Genomic DNA, 19,856 nt, shown 5'->3' with positions numbered 1-19,856 from the left:
AAAAACGTAATATTGTGAAATATTATTACCATTTAAAAAGACCGTTATCTATTTGAATAATTTTTAAAGCATAATTTATTCCTGTTAACTTCTCAGCATCATTGCTCCAGTCTTCAGTGTCACATGATCCTCCAGAAATCATTCCATGAGGGCTGAATGAATGAAGTGAGTGAATTAGTAAATAATCGATTGAAGTGGAAAAGGTGAATAAGTGAGTGAAGAGTAAGTGATTGATTGAGAAAAAAAATAACCCTTTCACCCTTTAATATTTTAGCTGACCCGGAACCCCCAGAGTAAGTTTAAGGTGACCGTTATTTTAGAACACTGTAAAATATTATATGATCAGTAAGTTAAACAACATAGGTTTTTACCATTGCTTTAACTCAACAAAATAAGTTCAAGTCCCCCTGTGGTGAAAATCAAGCTTTTAATGTTGTTTATATGTAATGTTTTTAATATGCTTTAAGACAAACCATGTGTAAATTCATAAGTCAACACCACTGCTGAGTATTTTCTCCTTAAAACTCCAGTGAACCAAAGACGGTCTCAAAAATGCGGATTGAAATCGCTGGTGTTTCTGACGTCACAAACTACCCTGTAACCAATCACGTCAACGTGTGATCGTTAACGAGTGGATTTCTGAGCTGGCGTGAGTGAGTGGAGGCGGGGCTAATTTGCATATTCATAGAACAGCGTATACTAAATGAGACAAGGGTGTAGAGTTACATTCAAGTTATTTTAAGGCATGACTAAAAAAATTTTTCACTTATTTAAAAAAAAAAAGTCATTTTGGTGATCAAAGATTAATTTTAAGTGATACAATTATTGACTACAGGGGGACGTTAAGAATTCTTCACGTTTTTATATAAGTTATACAAGATTCAACTCATTTTTAAAACTCAGTTTAAAAAAAAAACTCAGTTTTACTTAAATATTTAAGGCAGCGAACAAATCACCTTATTATTATTATAAACCTTTATAATGATCATGTTAGATGATCTATAACATGTAGGCGCTGGCATGTTAGTTTGCACCGCAATTCAGAGAATCGGATCTGTCGGATTTAGAACACGTCGATTTTATAGATATCTAATACCTACACAATGTGTATCTGATATGAATAAAACACGTTGTCACTTTACATAGTCTGTATGATGCACTGAACGTTCTAATCACACCGGCGTGATCGTACGTGCCAAAGGGTTAATGAATGAATGCACAAAGGAATAAACATTGAGTGAACTATTAAATGAATCCTCAAATGAGCACAACTCTTAAAGCCCCTGCTGTTGTTTATAACTTTAAAAACTCTCAACTGTTGTTTACTCACTTGGCATGACTCTGAGTCACAGACCTCATGACCCAATTACCCGAGTTTAACCACACAACTTTAAACAGCTCGGAGATGTTGAGGTATCTTCAGATCTCAGATCACACTCTAACCTTCACGGATATACTTACAGCTGTAATGAGTTTGACTGGAGGACTGTTTGAACACGTCGAGTTTCTGAAGGTAGATCTGTGGTATGACTCAGTGATATTGAGAGCCCTCAGAGAGTCACCTCTTTAATTCGGTCCGCTGTGGCTGGATGACTTTGACACTTTTAATTAATTAATGCCGTTACACGTCACTTAACATGCACGTTAAGAGGTCAGATATACAAGCGCTGCTCATACTGTATAACTTTCAGACGTGCAAACTGGTTCACTCGATACTAATAAAGGTCCTTTATGTTCAATTTATGTTCAATATCAGCTGATATACATTCATTTATTTTTATTTAGTGACCTGTGGTAAAATCACAATTTATTAGTGATGAAAATCTGAACTCTTGGAAACTAGATGCAGGCTTAAACCATATTTTGGGACAAATATGAAGACCATTAAACATGACCAGACATGCCGTGACTAAAATAACTGGCTAATAGGTACTCCTAAAAAGACAACTAAACTGATCACACACTCAGACACACGGGACTTGAGATCATGTCCATGCCAATTCAGAACCAAGGAGTGTATAGTAGTTGGGATTTTGGACTTAATTACTGTGAAGATCCTTATTTATTATGGATGTATAGTATTTACCTTCAAAAAGACTTGCGCTGTTTCAAAGTAATTATTCTGTGCTCACAGAAAGCAAACATGTTGCAAAATGACTAAATCGCAGCCTATCGGAAATTGTAAGATGCTTAATATGTGGAGCGGGATTTTGGACCAATGAGATTGTACTTTGGGCGGGGCTTTTGTGAACAAGGTCTTATAAACAGTATGAATAAGGCTGATTGTGCAAAATGGTTTGATATTTCAAAAACTATAAAAGGACATTTGAAAATCAGAAAATCGAATGTACATCAGAACTTTTTTATGCATATATGGTAATGTAGAACAGAAATTGATAAGGGGCTATTAAGCTCAACAAGATGAAAAAGAAAGCAAAATCATGACAAAATGTCTCGTTTTGTGGTGTAGTAGACATTTGCAGCTTATTCATGAAACACAAGGATATCAAATTTCAGCGAATCATTTGTGAAACTGATTTTTAAGTATAGTTTAAGTGATTAAGTTTAAGTGATTTAAAATCAAATGGTTTCACAAGCTATTTGAATGAGATTCATCGAGCAAAATGGTTGCAAAATCCCAAACTAAACTAGAAAAACATCATTTTATTATTCTTGACTCAAATTGATATACCAAAAGGACCGAAACTTCTAGGTGAAGATGTTTCAAGTTTTTCCTGATCGAGCAATTTGCCATTCACTGACAGTGTTCAAAGGTGATCTGTGAAGTTCTTTTGGGTCATACTTCTTAATTAACCGGCGTTCCTCCTACATTCTTGGCATGATCAAAAGATCTCTGCCGGCAGAACAGGAAGATACGTTCGATTAAAATGAGCCCTGAAAGTATATTAATAGCTAAGTCTGTTAGTACTCTCAAGGGAAATGGTGAAATCCAGCTCTTATGAATTCATCCAGACACCAGGAAGACTGCAAAAATAAGTATCTGACTTTTAGACTTATTTTCCTCACCCTTGCCTGCTACGGACTGGAAGAATAAACTGGATTGACTCTAAGTGTGTGAATTACCTGACAAAGGCAAGAGGCAGCTCTGCTATTTTGTCTGGTGAGGGTAAGTGGGAAAAATTGCAGGGAATTACATCTATGGAGTGGACATCCCTCTCTTTCTCACTTGGCCTCTTTTTACCTCGCTTTCTTGTTCATTAAGGTGATTGACACTGGAGTTGGAGAGGGTCAATAGGTGCTGGTGTGCAAAGGAGAAAGGATAGAGATCCCTTTGTAATTTCTGTTTTGTCCTGTTTCCACTCACTTTATCTCTGTCTGTATGCTTCATTCACCGCACAATCTCAGCATCGTTCTCTTTCAATACCTCAGTCAATCGAACAGAAAACTGTACTTCTACCAGAAAGACTCGGGAGATAAAATGATGTAACAAAAGCATACACTGTATTTATTAACAGCCCAGCAAGCAAATATTTATAGAGTTCTTTGGCATAGCCAAAATGTTGTCCATAGCGCGCAATCCGAGGGTAGCGGAATCTGCATTTCCTGCCTGAAGACGAAGGCAGGGGTGCAGCCGCCCCCCAGGATGTATGGGAAGGGACCATCCTGGTGGTGGTGGGGAGGAGGGAGGGGAAGGGACCATCCTGTTGGTGGTGGTGGGGAGGATGGAGGTAATTGTTTAAGTACCGTTAATTGTTTAGTACCGATCTTTTAGACTACAAGTATTAGAACATGATTGAATAGATGAGAAGTGACGTAACAATTGAGTCTTCCTGGCAGAACTTACACTAAAGCTTTCATTTGTGCTGCTTAATATTTTTGTGGGAATCGTGGATTTTTTTTTACATTTTTTTTTTTTTTATACAGGATTGTTTGATGAATAGAAAGTTCAAAACAGCATTTATTAATAAATATTATTATTACATTTTTTTTGATACATTTAATGCATTCTTTCTGAATAATTACCTAGTTCTGGCATGAAACTCTTGATGGCGCAGGTCCTTAACTCATTTGGGAGAGATCACATCATTATCTACATGACACAGCTGATTGGTTGCTGTGTCATAAGAACTCAACATTCAAATACTAGTAGTGTTGCTGTTTGCAGTTTGCAGCGCGCTTCCAGAAACCCTCCACCTTCCCCAGCTCCACCTGTATAGATCTGCTACGAAGGGTTAATTCATGCATGTTACATGCGCAGAAACAGCATGTCTGTGAATGTATGACTTTGTCTGTAACCTGTATGACTTTGTGTCTTCTGTTGAACACAAAAGAAGATCGTTTGAAGAATTCTGGGGTCCAAACTACTTTGAACTTTCATATGTACCAAAAACACTAAGGCATTTTTTCCTCCCCAAAATATCTTCTTTTGAGCTCTAGGAAGAAAGTAAGCCATACAGGTCTGGAACGACATTAGGGTGAGAAAAAGATGGAATTTTTTTTTTACATTTTGGGCAAACTATCCCTTTAAGTGCAATCCAAATCAAGAACGGCAAGTACAATCAGACATTGATGTTTTAACCCTTCCATTATGAATGAAAAGTTAATCATGTTTACCCGTGCTGCTCCAAATTCATTTAGATATTCATGAAGTGATATCTGAGTTCTTTGACAGAGGTAGGAATGCACATTGAGAGAGGAAGAGGGGTTCATCTGTTTATTTCATGGCGTTTTATCTTCTCCTGTTCAATTACAGATCCAGATATTAAGAGTGACAGATGATCAGAATAACATGCGCCTCCAGTCCAAATATTATAGTCATATGCATGTGTGTGGCTTCTGCTCATGCATGAACATGGGATTGTGTTTGAATTATCCATTTCTCTCTCTCTCTCTCTCTCTCTCTCTCTCTCTCTCTCTCTCTCTCTCTCTCTCTCTCTCTCTCTCTCTCTCTCTCTCTCTCTCTCTCTCTCGTATCTGATGCTGCTGGTGTTCCTCTGTCAGTTCCTGATGATGTAAATCTTTCATGACTTGTCTCTCATTCTCACTTCCTCCCTCATGCTTATCCTGTTCTTTTCCTTTCATCCGCTGTTTCTCGTGTCCTTTCTTCTCTCTCCTCTGCTCTTCATTTGCCCCGGCACATCGTCTTCCTCCCTGAAACTTCATCACTCACTTTGTACTTCACCCTTGTTCGTGTTTGTAAAGTTTTCAGGAGAATATGGGTGGGAGAAGGAGCGAGAGAAAATTCACAAATTAGATTTCTTTAATATCTCAGCTGTTTCTCCTGTGCATTAATGAGAGCAAACTTTTGCTTAAAGCCGAGTTGAATTTTCAACCCTATTTTGTTGCCTAAGACAAAATGTGCAAGTTGTGTAAGATTTATTTCGTCTTAAGGCAAAATCTGTTGTCTTGGATCACATAACTGGCTGATAAATTGTCTTTGCGATGAATCTTATCTGGCAACGTTATAGAATTTGGTTCACATTCCTCCTACGACACCCGTCTAATGAATAACCGATTGGAGTGCAGAAATTGATTGTGTGTGTGTGTGTGTGTATGCAATCACAAACACAATGTGCACATTTTTGTATGCATTTTATATGATCTCATACATTTTACAAAAATGTGCAGGATAAACCAGCAGACTGCTGGGAATAATTTCTTCCAGTGCAGAGAACCCATTTAACCCAGTGTTAACGAATTAATCTGTTATGATCATTTGCGGTTTTTATCTTGTATTGTGACTAAACAGCTGAATTCTTTCTTTTTCAGAACAATTTTTGTAAACAATATACATGGTTTGTTGTCATAAAAGAATACTTTGCCCCCCAAAAATGAAAATTCTCTCAACATATACCTTTGGGTCGTTTCAAACCCATAAGATTTCCTCAGACCAGCAAACAAGTTAGTCATCTAATTTTTTTCTTCAAGAGGGTCATAATTTTTTTCAACAAGTCAGTTACTGTACATAAAAAGGTTGATTGGTCTAATTTAAATCCGAATTGTTTCATTTTAAATGTAAAGTTGTAGCAATTTTGTTTGTTTTTGTCATTTTTATTATTTATTATATTATTAATTTAAAAAAAAGTCTATGTAGTTTTTATACATTTTTGTTTCAGTTTACAACTTAAAACGCTGTATTCTGCTTCCAGGCCAGTAGTTGGCGATGTCACTTTGTAAAGAAACATTACGCACCTACTGTATGTACAAGAACGTGTAATACGCATGACGCCACCCGTTTAACAAATTCATGTTTTGTTGTTAACATAGAGACGATAACGGTATCTGAAACCCGGTTTTTAAAAACGTGCATTTCCGGCCGGCGAAACGCAGTTGTCGTGTAAATGAACAGCCAAAACGCATGAAAAGTTTTCAGTTTTTATGTGAAAACAGTGTAGTGGAAATGGCCCTTAGTTAACTATAATAAGCCTGCCTCAGACGTACTAAAAGAATCATGAAGGATCCAGAATCGTTAAGTGCAATCAGAATCGGACCCAGAATCATTCAGATGTCTTCCTAATTACTGTGGTGACCTTGAGCAAGACACTTGTTTTACTGTCAGGGACGGGATTGGAAAACACACATTTTGTCAAAGCATGTGTGCTAACCAGGCCAGAGCTCACTGTTAAGATATTTCTATACAAAACTAGATTAAAGATTCATGTAATGAGGTCGTGTGAAAAACAATGTAGCACAGTTTGTTTAGTTTGGAATGTTATTATTTTATAATGTGTACTGTGTCACTCGCTATTTCTAGCATTTTGGCAGTGCCAGACATTTTGGGTCACATTCTCGCAGTGTGACTTCTCCTACGACACCCATCTAATATATAACCAATTAAAGCACAGCATTTGCTGAGTTTGTGGTGTGAGACAGAAAGCAACAGAGACAGAGAGTGGGAAAGACATTACCTTAACTCTTTTCCCACCTGCGTTTTTTTTAATGGTTGCCAGCCAGTGCCAGCTTTTTTGATAAGGTTCACAAAACTTTCATGGCCCCCAGAATATTTTGAATGTTCTGTATCTGAACATACAACATATGTTCTTATGCTCTTATAGAAAGAACTATGGAAGCATGTTTCTGCCACAGAATAAAACATTTTAAAAGATAATTGCGAATTTTTATCTCACAATTGCGAGTTTATATCTCTCATTTCTGACTTTATAACACACAATTGCGACTTTATCACGTAATTACGACTTTTATCTCGCAATTCTGACTTTATACAGTCCTATACCTCTTTTTGAGTTGTCATATTATTCTGTAACATTAGGCAGTTTTGATTTATATGCTGTTAAATGTTTGATGATCGCGTTAGTTATTTAGTAAAATAAGTTAGTACAATGAAAACAGTTATTTTAAATTGTATTATTAATTCACAGTCTTAGTTTTTACTTGATTTTTGATTAAATAAATGCAGCCTTCACTGTAAAAAAGAATTACATCCCCAAGTCCAAAATTTCAAGTGACCGATAACATCTAAATTTTTCAATTAGTCTGACGTATTATTTCTCATTGAGCCAATGTTAACAGACTATTGCAACAAGAATTTCACTTGGGCCAATTGAAAAATGTAGATGTTATCGGTCACTTGAAATGTTTGATTTGGGAGGGTTAGACATTTTTTACAGTGTTTGTGAGCATAAGAGACTTATTTTAAAAACATTTAAAAATCTTATCGACCCCACAACTTGAACAAACGTCAGGGATCTCAATATGAACTCATAATATATTGTCATATTTATCATCAAATTTCCAATGATCTGAGCTAATCCACCCACACTCATTTTATTGACAAATATTTTTGGTATCTGAAACTTTCAAATCAATTCAATATATTTTCATTTGATGAATCTTGAAACTCTTGCAACTCTTCATTTCAAAATGAAATACTGATCAAAATGCATTTCTTTGTTTGTCTCTGTGTGTGTGTGCGTGTGTGTATGTGTGTGTGTGTGTGTGTTTGTGTGTGTTTGTGTGTGTGTGTGTGTGTGTGTGTGTGTGTGTGTGTGTGTGTGTGTGTGTGTGTGTGTGTGTGTGTGTGTGTGTGTGTGTGTGTGTGTGTGTGTGTGTGTGTGTGTGTGTGTGTGTGTGTGTACTCTTTGTACATTCTGCAGCTCATTTTGTTGGTTAAAGTGAAAAAAGTTCACTTTAAGAAAGTTTATAAGTGTGGCTCTTCCATTAAGGGCAGGTCATGGGTCAGCGAATTCCCTTAATTACATGTCGTAGGTGTGACGGAGGGGCCAAAAACAGTAGAGCTGATGTTGTTTTGGGCTTAAAGTTTGAGAATATATGAGATATTTTGGTGAGAGGAATGTTTTTTTTTCTGATTTCTTTATTCTCTCTTTCTCTGCTCTCTGTGACCTGATGAGCAGTAAACAAGAAGAACCGTGGTTCCCTTGGTAAGACACTCTAATGAACTCTTAAAGCTTGTAACCTTCACCTGTCCTCTCATTCTCGTTCACATCTCCTCTTCTCCTGTCTCCTTGCTCTGATGACATCAGAGGATCATCTGCTTTGAGATTTTGAATTATGATTATGAAGTGAACATTTGTCCTCTTGGCATTTCCCTTTCTGATTGCCCAGAAGACGAGACACGGGCTATGTTCGGAATCATTTTGAGCAGAACAACGATGAGAAGTAATAAAACGTGGTACCAGTATATATGCAGTATGCATGTATTTCATTCCAAACTTACCCATAGTGTAGTTTATCTTTTATGTCGAGTGAATCTCTCGTTTTTTTCTTACCCTGTTATTTTGCATTCTGTGTATTACATAGTACAAAATAACATGTATAAATAATGATTGCCTGATCATTTGAAATGGCTCTGCGGGACTTAAAAGTAGCCCTGCAAAATAAGAAATCCTAAATCGTAACCCCCCCCCCCCCACACACACACACACACAGCATGATATATAGCTTCACACTGGTTAATTTGTGCATCGACCAATCAGAGTTGATAATCCTGAGAAAAAAATAATTTCCTGGCTTTCCCTTTCCTGTCTGCTCTCACCCATGCTGTCTTCCTCTGTGTGTGTGTAATCTCTCTTGTACTGTGTGTTTAGATGGATTTGTTAGAGGCTTAAGATAATGGATTCTCCTGAGAGACACATTTAATATCTCCACATGTCGTAATCTCACTCACTACTCATGTAGACACTGGATTAAGATTATTACGTCCGATCTCTCTGAATGACCCCTATCCTCGTGTGTGGACTCTTGCGTGTCCCTGTAGCTGTGCTCTACATTGTTTTACAACCATCTTGATATGCTCAAGGCGACTAATCTCTGCGCCTGATGAAAACCAACCCGTGGAAGACAACGCCGTGTCAACACCATGTCAAACACCATTCTGACTTAAGTGCATGAGGCTGTATAAGCGGCTGACATCAACGTCACCTCAGAAGCACGACACTGTCTTTTCCCCTTAGTGCAAATCTTCCTTTTCATTTGCGGCGTTCTTCGGGCTACTATACTTCTGAGCTCACTCTGAAAAATAACACGCAGCTATAATCAGCACTTCCCCAAGCACAATATGAGAATAGATAGACTTGCAGAATTATTCTGTCAGCAGTGGTGAGGGATGCAAGCTAGGGTGTGATTCTTTATTTCGGTTGGATCATATTTAATGTATTTATGTTAATTGTTTGCCATCCAGCATGATATTGCAATTCACAGTGTGATTTAGACAAGTACGGTTGTTTGTTCTGGAACAATGCTCCTATCAATTGATCATCGCCCTAACTCAACCCCTAAAATCAGAGGACACTCAGTGGACACCCCATCTATCTATATCCATCCATCCATCCATCCATCCATCCATATTTTAATATACTTTATATTAACCAAATAAATATATAAATTATATAAACTTATTAAATTATTGTAACTTGCTAAATTATATTAGCTTATATTAATGAATCAGTTAATACTTTTTTTTATTTGACCATATACAGTATATATATATATATATATATATAAAATACAATTTTAATAAATAATTAAAACATTTTTAGATAACATTTGGTAGTTCTTTATTAGTAGTAAATATTTAATTTATATAAATGAATCATATTTTGCATAAATAATTAATTATTATAATAAAAACTAAATAATAAACAATACATAATATGGTAAAAACATGTAATAGGTAAATTAGTTTGTTAATTTTCTTTTTATATATTTAAATAAATACAGCCAAAAGCCATGTGGCCAGATAGATAGATAGATAGATAGATAGATAGATAGATAGATAGATAGATAGATAGATAGATAGATAGATAGATAGATAGATAGATAGATAGATAGATAGATAGAATTATTTTCGACTCATCGTATCAGCCAGAATATTAATATCAGTGCATCCCTACCTTAAATCATAGTGCACAGATTGTTTGAAAGAATTGTTGTTCCAGGACCAACATGGGATGTGTAAATCACTCTGAGCACTGATATTCTGCATACATCAGTAGAACAAAATTGGAAACTATTTAACACCATATGCATCAATGTTTTGCTTTGAGTCCTTGGCACTGTATATAAATTTAGAATGTGCCAGTCTATGCAAATCAGGTTTCATGCAAAGTAATAATATCCAAGGTGCCATAGTTTAACACATACTGGCTACATTTAGAGTGCACATACACAGCTACGATTCTGAAATAGCATTCGACTTTTCAGAAGTAGCACTCCTATATATCTTGTTCCTCTTCTTATTGACTTTTCCTGTTCAATTCCATTCGCTCGCTCCAATCTTCTGTATTTCATTTTCTGCTTGCAGATTTCTGCTAGGTTTTTTTTTTTTTTGTGGTTTGTTTGTCATCTTTTTTGAATGATGAGGTACAGTGAGATGAATGCATAAATTACATACATTCCTTCTGAGATTACAAAAGTTAGAGCATCTATCACTGCTGTGTTTGGAGGATGTGAGAATGCATTACACCTTTCCAGTCACTGATCAAAGATCAGATCAAAGCATGTGTGTGTGTGTGTGTGTGTTTGCATCTGTGTGCCAGTTTATCTATCATGGTAGGCTGGTTTTCATCTGAGGTGCATGTTCTCACCTTTCTCTTTGAGTCTTAAAGGAATCATTTGTATAAAAGGAAAATTCTGTCATTATTTACTCATTCCATCTTTTATTTCTTCACATTTGAAGATCAAATTACAATGAATGGAGACTGGAGTTTTCAAACATTAAAAAGGAAGTACAAAAGTACCATAAAAGTGTCATAAAAAGTTTAAAACTGAATGACTCATACACTAAATATTCCAATTCTTATAAAGCCATGCCATGGCTTTAAGTGAGAAACAGCCCAAATATAAGTTTATAGATAATCTTCGCCATTTAGTCAATGAGTTGAACTTAAAGAACTGATTAATGAATGAATTCAAGTTCTGTGAACTGGATCAACTGATTAATTGAAAAGATCTTAATAGAACAATTTGCTTATGAATAAAACATCATGAGATCTCTCATGACTGTGCCAAGGAATACACTGTATGACTTGTATAAATAACTATTTTATGCTGCTTTTAAAAGTACCATAAAAGTATAAAACTGTATGGCTCAAATGCCATATTCCAAGTCTCATGACCCCGATAGCTCTAAGTGAGAAACTTCATAAAATTCATAAATAATCTCCTCCTCCATTAAGTCGATGTGACCGAATCACTGAGTCAGTGAGTTGAACTCAAGAACCGATTCATGCATGAATTCAAATTGATTCTGTGAACTGAACCAACAGATTAATTGAAAATCGGTTGTCTATAACATTGCACCTACATAACTCTCATTAGAGTATTAGTAGAGTATTAGTAGACTGGTAGGGTTAGGATTAGAATAAGTTGACAAGTATATGCAAAGTTACTTATAGTCAACAGAATGTTCAAATCAGCCATCTCAAGTTCCCTCATGAATGTGCCAAGGAATACACCATACATGACTCGTATAGAATAAAAGTATAAAACTGTGACTCAAACACTATGTTCAAAGTCTCATTAAGCCATGCGATATCTCTAAGTGAGCAACCAGACCCAAATTTATGTTCATAATTAATCTCCTCCTCCATTTAGCCGATACGGCCGAATCAGTGAGTTTATCTCAGGAACCGATTCATGCATGAGTTCAGATTGGTTCTAGAAACTGGATCAACCGATTCATTGGATAGATCTTAATAGAACGATTACTTTATGAATCAAACATCACGAGTTCTCTCATGAATGTGCCAAGGAATACACTGTATGTATGACTCATATAGAATAATTTTCTGAAAAACATCACATGAGTCATATGTGCAACTCTTTTTGCGCTTGAAAGCTCCAGTTCCCATTCATAGTAATTGCACGGAATGACATGAGGACGAGTAAATTACATAATTTTCATTTTTGGGTGAACTATTCCTTTAACGACGCAATCACATGTCATTTTTGCCACTCATATCTTTCTCCGTCTCCCGCTCTTTCTTTCCCTCCTCTATCATCTGTCAGCCATGGATAGTCATTTGACTTTCCTCTGCATGTATTATTTTTCAAAGAACGAATTGATTCAGAGAGAGGATAAAAAGAAGAAAGAAAGAAAGAAAAAAAAAAAACTTAGCACCTCATCACAAAACCTTATCTCCCCCATGATGCTCAGTCTATTAACCTGATTGATTGTGCCAATAATCAGCCCTCTCTCTCTCTCTTTCTCTATCTCTTTTTTACCATTCTTTTCCCTTTCTCCATCTCAGACGTTATTGCCCCCGCTGAATTGGTTGCCCCGGTGATAGTGATTGCACCTAAGAACACATCAGTGGTTGCCGGGGCGAGTGAGGCTACTTTTGAGTGCGTCGCTAATGCGAGGTGGGATGTTTGTCATTGTTATATTGTTTTTTTATTATCCATCACCGTGGTGATGTCATTTACATCAGTCAAAATTGTGATTGTATCTGTCATTTCACATTTCTTACAATAAAACTTGATGACTTTGACTCTGTTATGCATTTGTTTCAACTTAATGAAGCCAAACTCAGGTTTCTTTCCTGTGTGGGCATATTTTCTGTTGAAATGTAGGTGTTAACTTCATATATTAATAATAAAGGAAAATCAATTTTTTTAAATGAGCCTCCCTATAGCCTTTAGCTTTCATCACAGCCAAGATATGCCACAAACCTTGATTTGCCACTTACATGTTGGTTGAAGGTGGTTCTTATTCTAGAGAGCATTTGATCGATCAAAACATTGTGTAATGCAGAATGAGTCATCAATATTTTTTATTTGTTTTCCTGAAAGAGACTGTCCATTTTAAATGTGTATATCTTCTAATAGTGAATTTTGTTCATATTTGAGTACACTAGCAAAAGGTTGGAGTTGATACTTTTTTGAGTTTCTCCTCCTCACCATGGCTGCATTTATTTGATCAAAAATACAGTAAAATTGTAATATTGTGAAATATTATGACAGCTGAAAACAAATGTTTCTATTTTAATGTAATTCAAAATGTTATGTATTCCTGCAGCATATATTCAGCATCATTACTCCAGTCTTCAGTGTCACATGATCCTTCATAAATCTTTCTATTATGCTGATTTGCTGCTCAAGAATCATTTCTTATTATGATAAATGTTGAAAACAGTTGGGCTGTTTAATAATTTTTTAGGAGCCATGATACATTTCTAAGGATTCTTTGGTGATTCTTTAGTACAAAAGATTATTTTATTCAACATTTAAATGAAATAGAAATATTTGAATCATTATACATTTTTGCTGTCACTTTTTTTCTCAATTTGTTGCATCACTGAAGTAAATTACATTTTACAATATATATATATATATAAAAAAAAAACTGTTAGTTTGAAAGTTTTAATAATAATTATATTTCACAATATAACTTTTTTTATTGTATATTTGATAAAAAAAGCAGTAGTTTAGAAAAGTGCTGAGCTGAATTTTGGTACCATCTATTGGTTTAAAAGAGAATAAAGTCCCCCATTAACCCCATTGTACCCTATATAAAACCCACAAAAGTTGGCTGGAAACATCAAAATTTGTTCTTCGAGGCCTAGCCCACCTGTTAATTAGGGGTCCCACATAGTTTTGACCATATAGTGTATGAACTTTCTTGCATATTTAACACATAACTAACTGGGCTCTTTATAATTCTTGGCATGAGTATTAATTTCAGTCTGGTAGTTAATGTGCTGTGTGTTGTGTGTTGTGTGTGTGCGGAGCAGATCTCTTGACAGGCTGCAGGTGTTCTGGAAGCGTAATGGGGTGAGACTAACAGCAGGAGTGGACTCATTCGGTCGCAGGCTGGTCATCAGTAACCCCACCTCAGCAGACGCGGGTCTGTACGTGTGCGAGACTGCGCTCAGAAACAGCAGTCAGAAGAGCACAGAGGCCAAAGCGTACCTCTCCGTGCTGGGTAAGACCATTGCTCTTTCTCTCGTGCTTCATGCAGGTTCTGGCAGATGTTTTAAGTATTATTTTACTGAAATGACCTAGAGAGCAAGAGTTTGTGATTTAATTAAATACTGCAGTGAGCTCAATTCTTTTTCATGTATAATACCAACGTTTAAAAAAAAAAGCAAAGTCACGACATATCGTTAATGCCTCTGGGCGGCTATTTCTAGTCAAGTACAGCTCCTCTCTACTTTTCCAAGCTTATATCAATTACTGTACACTGTAAAAAAAAAAGTTGAGAAAACTTAAAAGTTTAAGGCAACCAGCTGCAGGACATTTTTGAGTTTTCTTAACTTACGTGTTTGAGTTATCTCAACTTTTCTCAACTTTTTTTCATGTTAAATAGTTGAATAAACTTTAAAAACTGAATTTGTCATACAAAACGTAAGTTGGATTTTTTACAGTGTAGATAAGCCAAATTAGCAGAAATGTATAACATTAGACCAAAACTGAAAACAATAACAGTAACTTCACCAAAAGTGAAATGAATAAGCCTCAGGCTGAAGGAAAAGCAAATTCACACCTGTACAGTAGAGGGCACAGCTCAAACTAATTTTCCTCTCTGCTGCTGAAGAGAGCTGTCTGTTAATACATGGAAAAACAAAGTAACTTGCGTTATTTATTTGAAAAAGTAACTCAGATATTTTTGTTGTAAATTTAAAAGTAATGCGTTACTTTACTAGTTACTTGAAAAAAAGTACTCTGATTACATAACTTGCGTTACTTGTAAGCCAACACTGGCTGTGGCCATGATCTCATGACTACATTTTAAGTCAGATGGATTTTGATTAGCTGTCAATGGGTCTCGTTTTTTTTGTTGTTGTTGTTGTCGTTTTATCCTTGTTCTAATGCATTTTAAGTATTCTAAATGAGTGACCTTGTGCATTTGAAATTTGTAATTTGCGAAGACATGCCAAAACTATCTCCATATAGGGGGTTTTCACAACTTTTTTACCGCCTTTTGACGCTCTCTAATGACACACTTTTGACTGAAAGCAAGTGCAGCAAGGTCGTCAAGCAACGTATTTGAGGTTTCAGTTCGTACATTTTTCATAGATTTAGATTAAATTGTAGTACGTAAGTTAGTGAATAAATCATGCAAACATATCAATTGCTGTACATATGCCAAGTCAGCAATACAATTTTAAAACATCTTCAAATTTGATCATCACACCAAAAACGAAAACCATAACAATCAGTTACACTTAAAATTACGTTAGCATCCACACCAATGGATATTAATTGATTTATTCGAAGTGCATTGCTGTAGTTGAATGATGACTGATGCATTTATATAGCGCTTTACTATGTACTACTGTACACCCTCACCACACACTAGCTCTAGGTGGAGAGGAGAGAGAGTGATTCAAAGGTAGTTATGCTTTCACTCCACACTTTTTAAAATTTGATGGATTTTGATCCATCTGTCATTGGGTCCCAATGACAATTGAACCGTGGTCTCTGGCGTGGGAGGCGGGCGCGATCCCAAGAAGGCTAAAGACCGCAACCTCTAGCGTCAGTCATGTTCCTAACCTCGTTCTAATGTTAATGAATTTGAAGTATTGTAAATGAATGACCACATGACACTCAAGTTTGCTAGCATCACATGCAAATGCCTATAGTATCAAAACGTGGGAATATCTCACCTCTCTGCTCATGAACATTTATTAGAAGAAGTGACATCCCCCAGTAGATCTAACTGATTTACTGAAGGGTTTGAGGGGACCTACACTGTTGAGAAAGCTCTCAGATGGAGCATTTGATGGATAGGTATGATTAAGAAATCTTTCTGAGGGTGTGGAAAGTGTCCGTTTGAAATCAGAAATACAATGGATTTCCAAAATCACAATTAGACCTGCCTCTGTGACATTTTCATCTACAGACGCCTACATCAGAAGTTGAAACGCAACCTTTAGCAACACACAAGCCCTGTTGTAGATGCTCTAAAGTTTTCATTTTAGCTAAAATATTTGGCTACACTTTATTTTAAGGTAATGTAGTTTCATTGTACTTACTCAAATAAGTACTGAGTAATATTAATTAACTGCATGTACTTACTATAGAGTTACTTACTACTATACTAAGTGCACGTAGTAAAGTGTAACTGCTGTACGTCACCTTGAAATAAAGTGTTACCCAATTTTGTATCTCTCAGTAAGTGGGAGGACAAATGTATATATATTTTTTGGGGGGGGGAAAAAAATAGTTATAAGGGTCTCTATACACATTCATTCACACAATAGCAAGTTGGCTCTCAGTATTTCTTGTCACGTCATTGGCGTTTTGTCCGAACATCACGACTCTCAGTTTCCAATGTTTTCAGAAGGTCAGTGGGCTTTAAACATCTTCAGCCTCTTTAACATCTCTGCTCTTTGTTCCAAAAACACAAATATTACTCTCTGCCTCAAGATCTTTTTCACCAAAAGATGAGCTATGAATATTTATACCTCAACTCGCACTCTTATTAGAAACAGCAACGAATATTCTTTCAATGAGCTTATCTGACAGGTGTGCGCCTTACATGATTGGGCGAAAGGGGGGCATGCATATGCATGAGGCAGCCAATGGAGTGATGAATAAATTGGGGCTGTTGGAGGCTCAGAGAGACTTTTATAGAAAGATAAAGTGAACATGTCAGAGCAGCCAGCAGTGGAAAAGAGGTTGAGACGGAGGAGGTATTTATTGTTTCTGCCGTTGAATCCGATCCAGGCGCCAGTCTGAATATGTATATCCTGATCTGCATAAACGTACAGTGAGACTGAATAAGTGCTTATTTGTTCGGGAAGAACGAAAAGGAGGAGAGGAAAGAGAGAAGAATGGGATGGGAATGAATTGGAAAAACGGTGACATTGTTATGCCATTCGTTTTTTTTTCCGTTGTTGTTGGTTGTTTGATATTCTTCAGTAAGTGAAAAGCTGTTATCAGCATTACGGTTAACGGGTCCTTTGTCTCCTTTCATTTGGAGTGAGTTAAAAAGAGAAAGAGAAAAACAAAAACAAATGTCAGGTGTGGGAAAAAGTAACATGAGTCTTGCTCTTTCTGTCATGAATAAAGGGGGAAATAAAAGGGTAGAGGATGAAAGGGTTTTCTTTTTTTTTATGTATACATGATGTGTATATATAAAACCTTTTTACTATTGTAATGAGCTAAGTGTGGCACTACTTTCACTCTTTTATCATGACCAAAAAATACACTTCCTGAATATCCACTGTTATGCCAGCAAACTCTAGAACACACTCCGATTGGTATTAAATGGTAAAAATATCAATCCAAGCCCTCAGTTATGAGGTACGCCACACATGATGTCTTCCACAAATACCCATAATATCTAATCATCCACATAACTATGCTCTAGCAACCACTTAGAACACTAGAAACCACCCAGAACACCTTCACCTCACAACAACATTCCAAAAGGATGAAGAGTTTTACACTTTTTTGCATCATTTTCTTCAGAAAATGTTCAAATGTTGTTTATACTTACTGTACATGTTTGTGTGTGTGTGTCCTTCACAGAGTCCCCGTACTTCACGTCAAAACCAAAGCGGTCGGTGTTAACGGAAGTTGAGAAAACCGTGGAGCTTCAGTGTCAGGCCAAAGGTAAGCCCCGCCCACTGACCCGCCCCTTCTAGAAACAGACAGCTGTTTTGCACCTATCAAATTACTGCAGCACCTCTGAGTTTGAACACTTTACAGTCATATAATACATGTCCTAAATACTCTGCTGTTGTATAACCAATCCCCTGCTGGAAACCATAATCTTTATATTGTCAGGAGTATAAAGACTGCCAGCACTAGAATAAAAAAGCCACTTAACTTCCAGTGCACTACCTTTCAATCTCAACTGTTTGATTGTGTCTTTTAAAAACATAATGTTCCCATTTCTGCACAATGTTATAGCACATTCATTTTATTGTGGCCGGTGTGCTTTCAGCTGACAATTTGCTGGAAGAACGTCATTTAGTTTATGTGCTGAGTCAACCAGAGACGTGCTTTTATCATAATCGTTTGTCGTCTCTGAAATTTGACCTTTTCGCCAAGCGCGCCGCATCGACCCCTGCTCGTTTCCGCAATGTGTCCTTATTTGAATTCATCTTTATTTAATCGACTAAATGATAATAAGCGGTCAAGTACATTAGAAAAAGCGAGCGAGACGCTAATGGTATTAGCTGTTAATTGGCGTCAGTGTTCATTCTACGTTAGGATCTAGTTAAAAGACATTAGGTATATCATTGGCTCACAGGGCAACGGAGGAGTAGAATCCAACTAGAAAATCATTTTAACAAGCTGTGTAAATCTGACCTACATTTCAGCAACAAAGTGGCAAGTGTCTAAAAGTTCAACTTTTCATGACTTCTAACAAGGAAAATTCATAAAGAGAGACCTCAAACGGTTCTTTCTTCTCAACTTTTTTTTTTGTGTAATATTTTTCTCCTTTATTTAACGGAAATCTGGACAGTTTCTCCTTCATGAAACTTTTTTAAACTACTGAGAGTTTTCCTTCTTTTTTTTTGTTCTTTTTTTTTTTTGTGGCAAAGATTGTACCTCTGCAATTTACACTTGCTGAGAATCTCGGCTCGTTCTTTTTGCACTTCCGTAAGGGTGTGAAGCTGAGTTTGTGCACACTTTGTCATAAACTGTCAGAAATTTAATTACAGCGAGCTTGTTTTTGACAGTCTTATTTTAACATCCTTGTCTTGCATCCCATGGGTGTGACACGACTATTGACGCCGAGACTCCTCCATAGGAGGCAGGGTGGAGCGGACTCACGCTATTTGACCTTTTAAAGTGTTGAGCTGCAGGATTTATCCATGATATATTCTTTAATTTGCATATCATGATGAGCATATCATGAGTTCCTTCAGATGAACTTAATTTACAATTATTGCTAATACATATAATTGCCGTTTTATTCATTTTCGCGCTCGCTTCTTGATTTCTCACTCCCTCTCTCTTGATCTCCCTCACTTATCCTCCTCTCCAAATCTTCTCCCTTTTTTGTCGGTGAAGCATGTCAAAATTTTATTGGAAGTTTAATCAATCAAAGCCAATTTATTAGATTAAATTTTCATTAATTAAACCAAAGTGTGCCCTGATGACGGTCTATTGATGAAAATGTTAACTTTGTGATAAATCAAACAGTGTGTGTGTGTGTGTGTGTGTGTGTGTGTGTGTGTGTGTGTGTGTGTGTGTGTGTGTGTGTGTGTGTGTGTGTGTGTGTGTGTGTGTGTGTGTGTGTGTGTGTGTGTGTGTGTGCATGCATGCGCGCACTTTGGGAATAATTTTCTCATCTACCAAATGTCAAATGGCATTTGTGTAAATCTAGCCCTTACAAATTTGGTGTATATAAGGTTGGAATACTTAAGATTTGTTTTTAACTGTTTTTGAAAGAAGTCTCTTATGCTCACCAAGGCTGCATTAATTTGATCAAAAATACAGTAAAAACAGTAATATTG

General features: G+C 36.4%; 1 protein-coding gene and 1 long non-coding RNA gene across 4 annotated transcripts in view; one reads left to right on the top strand and one right to left on the bottom strand.

The window, feature by feature from the left end:
- sdk1b (sidekick cell adhesion molecule 1b) overlaps positions 1 to 19,856 on the top strand; it is a 370,259-nt gene that overhangs the window by 270,445 nt on the left and 79,958 nt on the right. For 2 of the 3 annotated variants that reach the window (XM_082163612.1, XM_082163611.1), the window contains exons 11-14: positions 8,334 to 8,360; positions 12,690 to 12,801; positions 14,172 to 14,362; positions 17,917 to 18,000. In XM_082163612.1, coding sequence (XP_082019738.1) covers positions 8,334 to 8,360; positions 12,690 to 12,801; positions 14,172 to 14,362; positions 17,917 to 18,000 — 414 coding nt within the window. The remainder of the gene's footprint in view (positions 1 to 8,333; positions 8,361 to 12,689; positions 12,802 to 14,171; positions 14,363 to 17,916; positions 18,001 to 19,856) is intronic. The other variant, XM_082163613.1, reaches the window with a different exon arrangement.
- Positions 1 to 19,856, bottom strand: part of LOC309494376 — a 63,731-nt gene that overhangs the window by 3,536 nt on the left and 40,339 nt on the right. The gene's annotated exons all lie outside the window — the stretch shown is intronic.

The sequence above is a fragment of the Leuciscus leuciscus genome (genome assembly GCF_965113295.1).
Source record: "Leuciscus leuciscus genome assembly, chromosome: 3".
Classification (NCBI taxonomy): Eukaryota; Metazoa; Chordata; class Actinopteri; order Cypriniformes; family Leuciscidae; genus Leuciscus; species Leuciscus leuciscus.
This window is presented reverse-complemented; position numbering and strand designations above follow the sequence as displayed.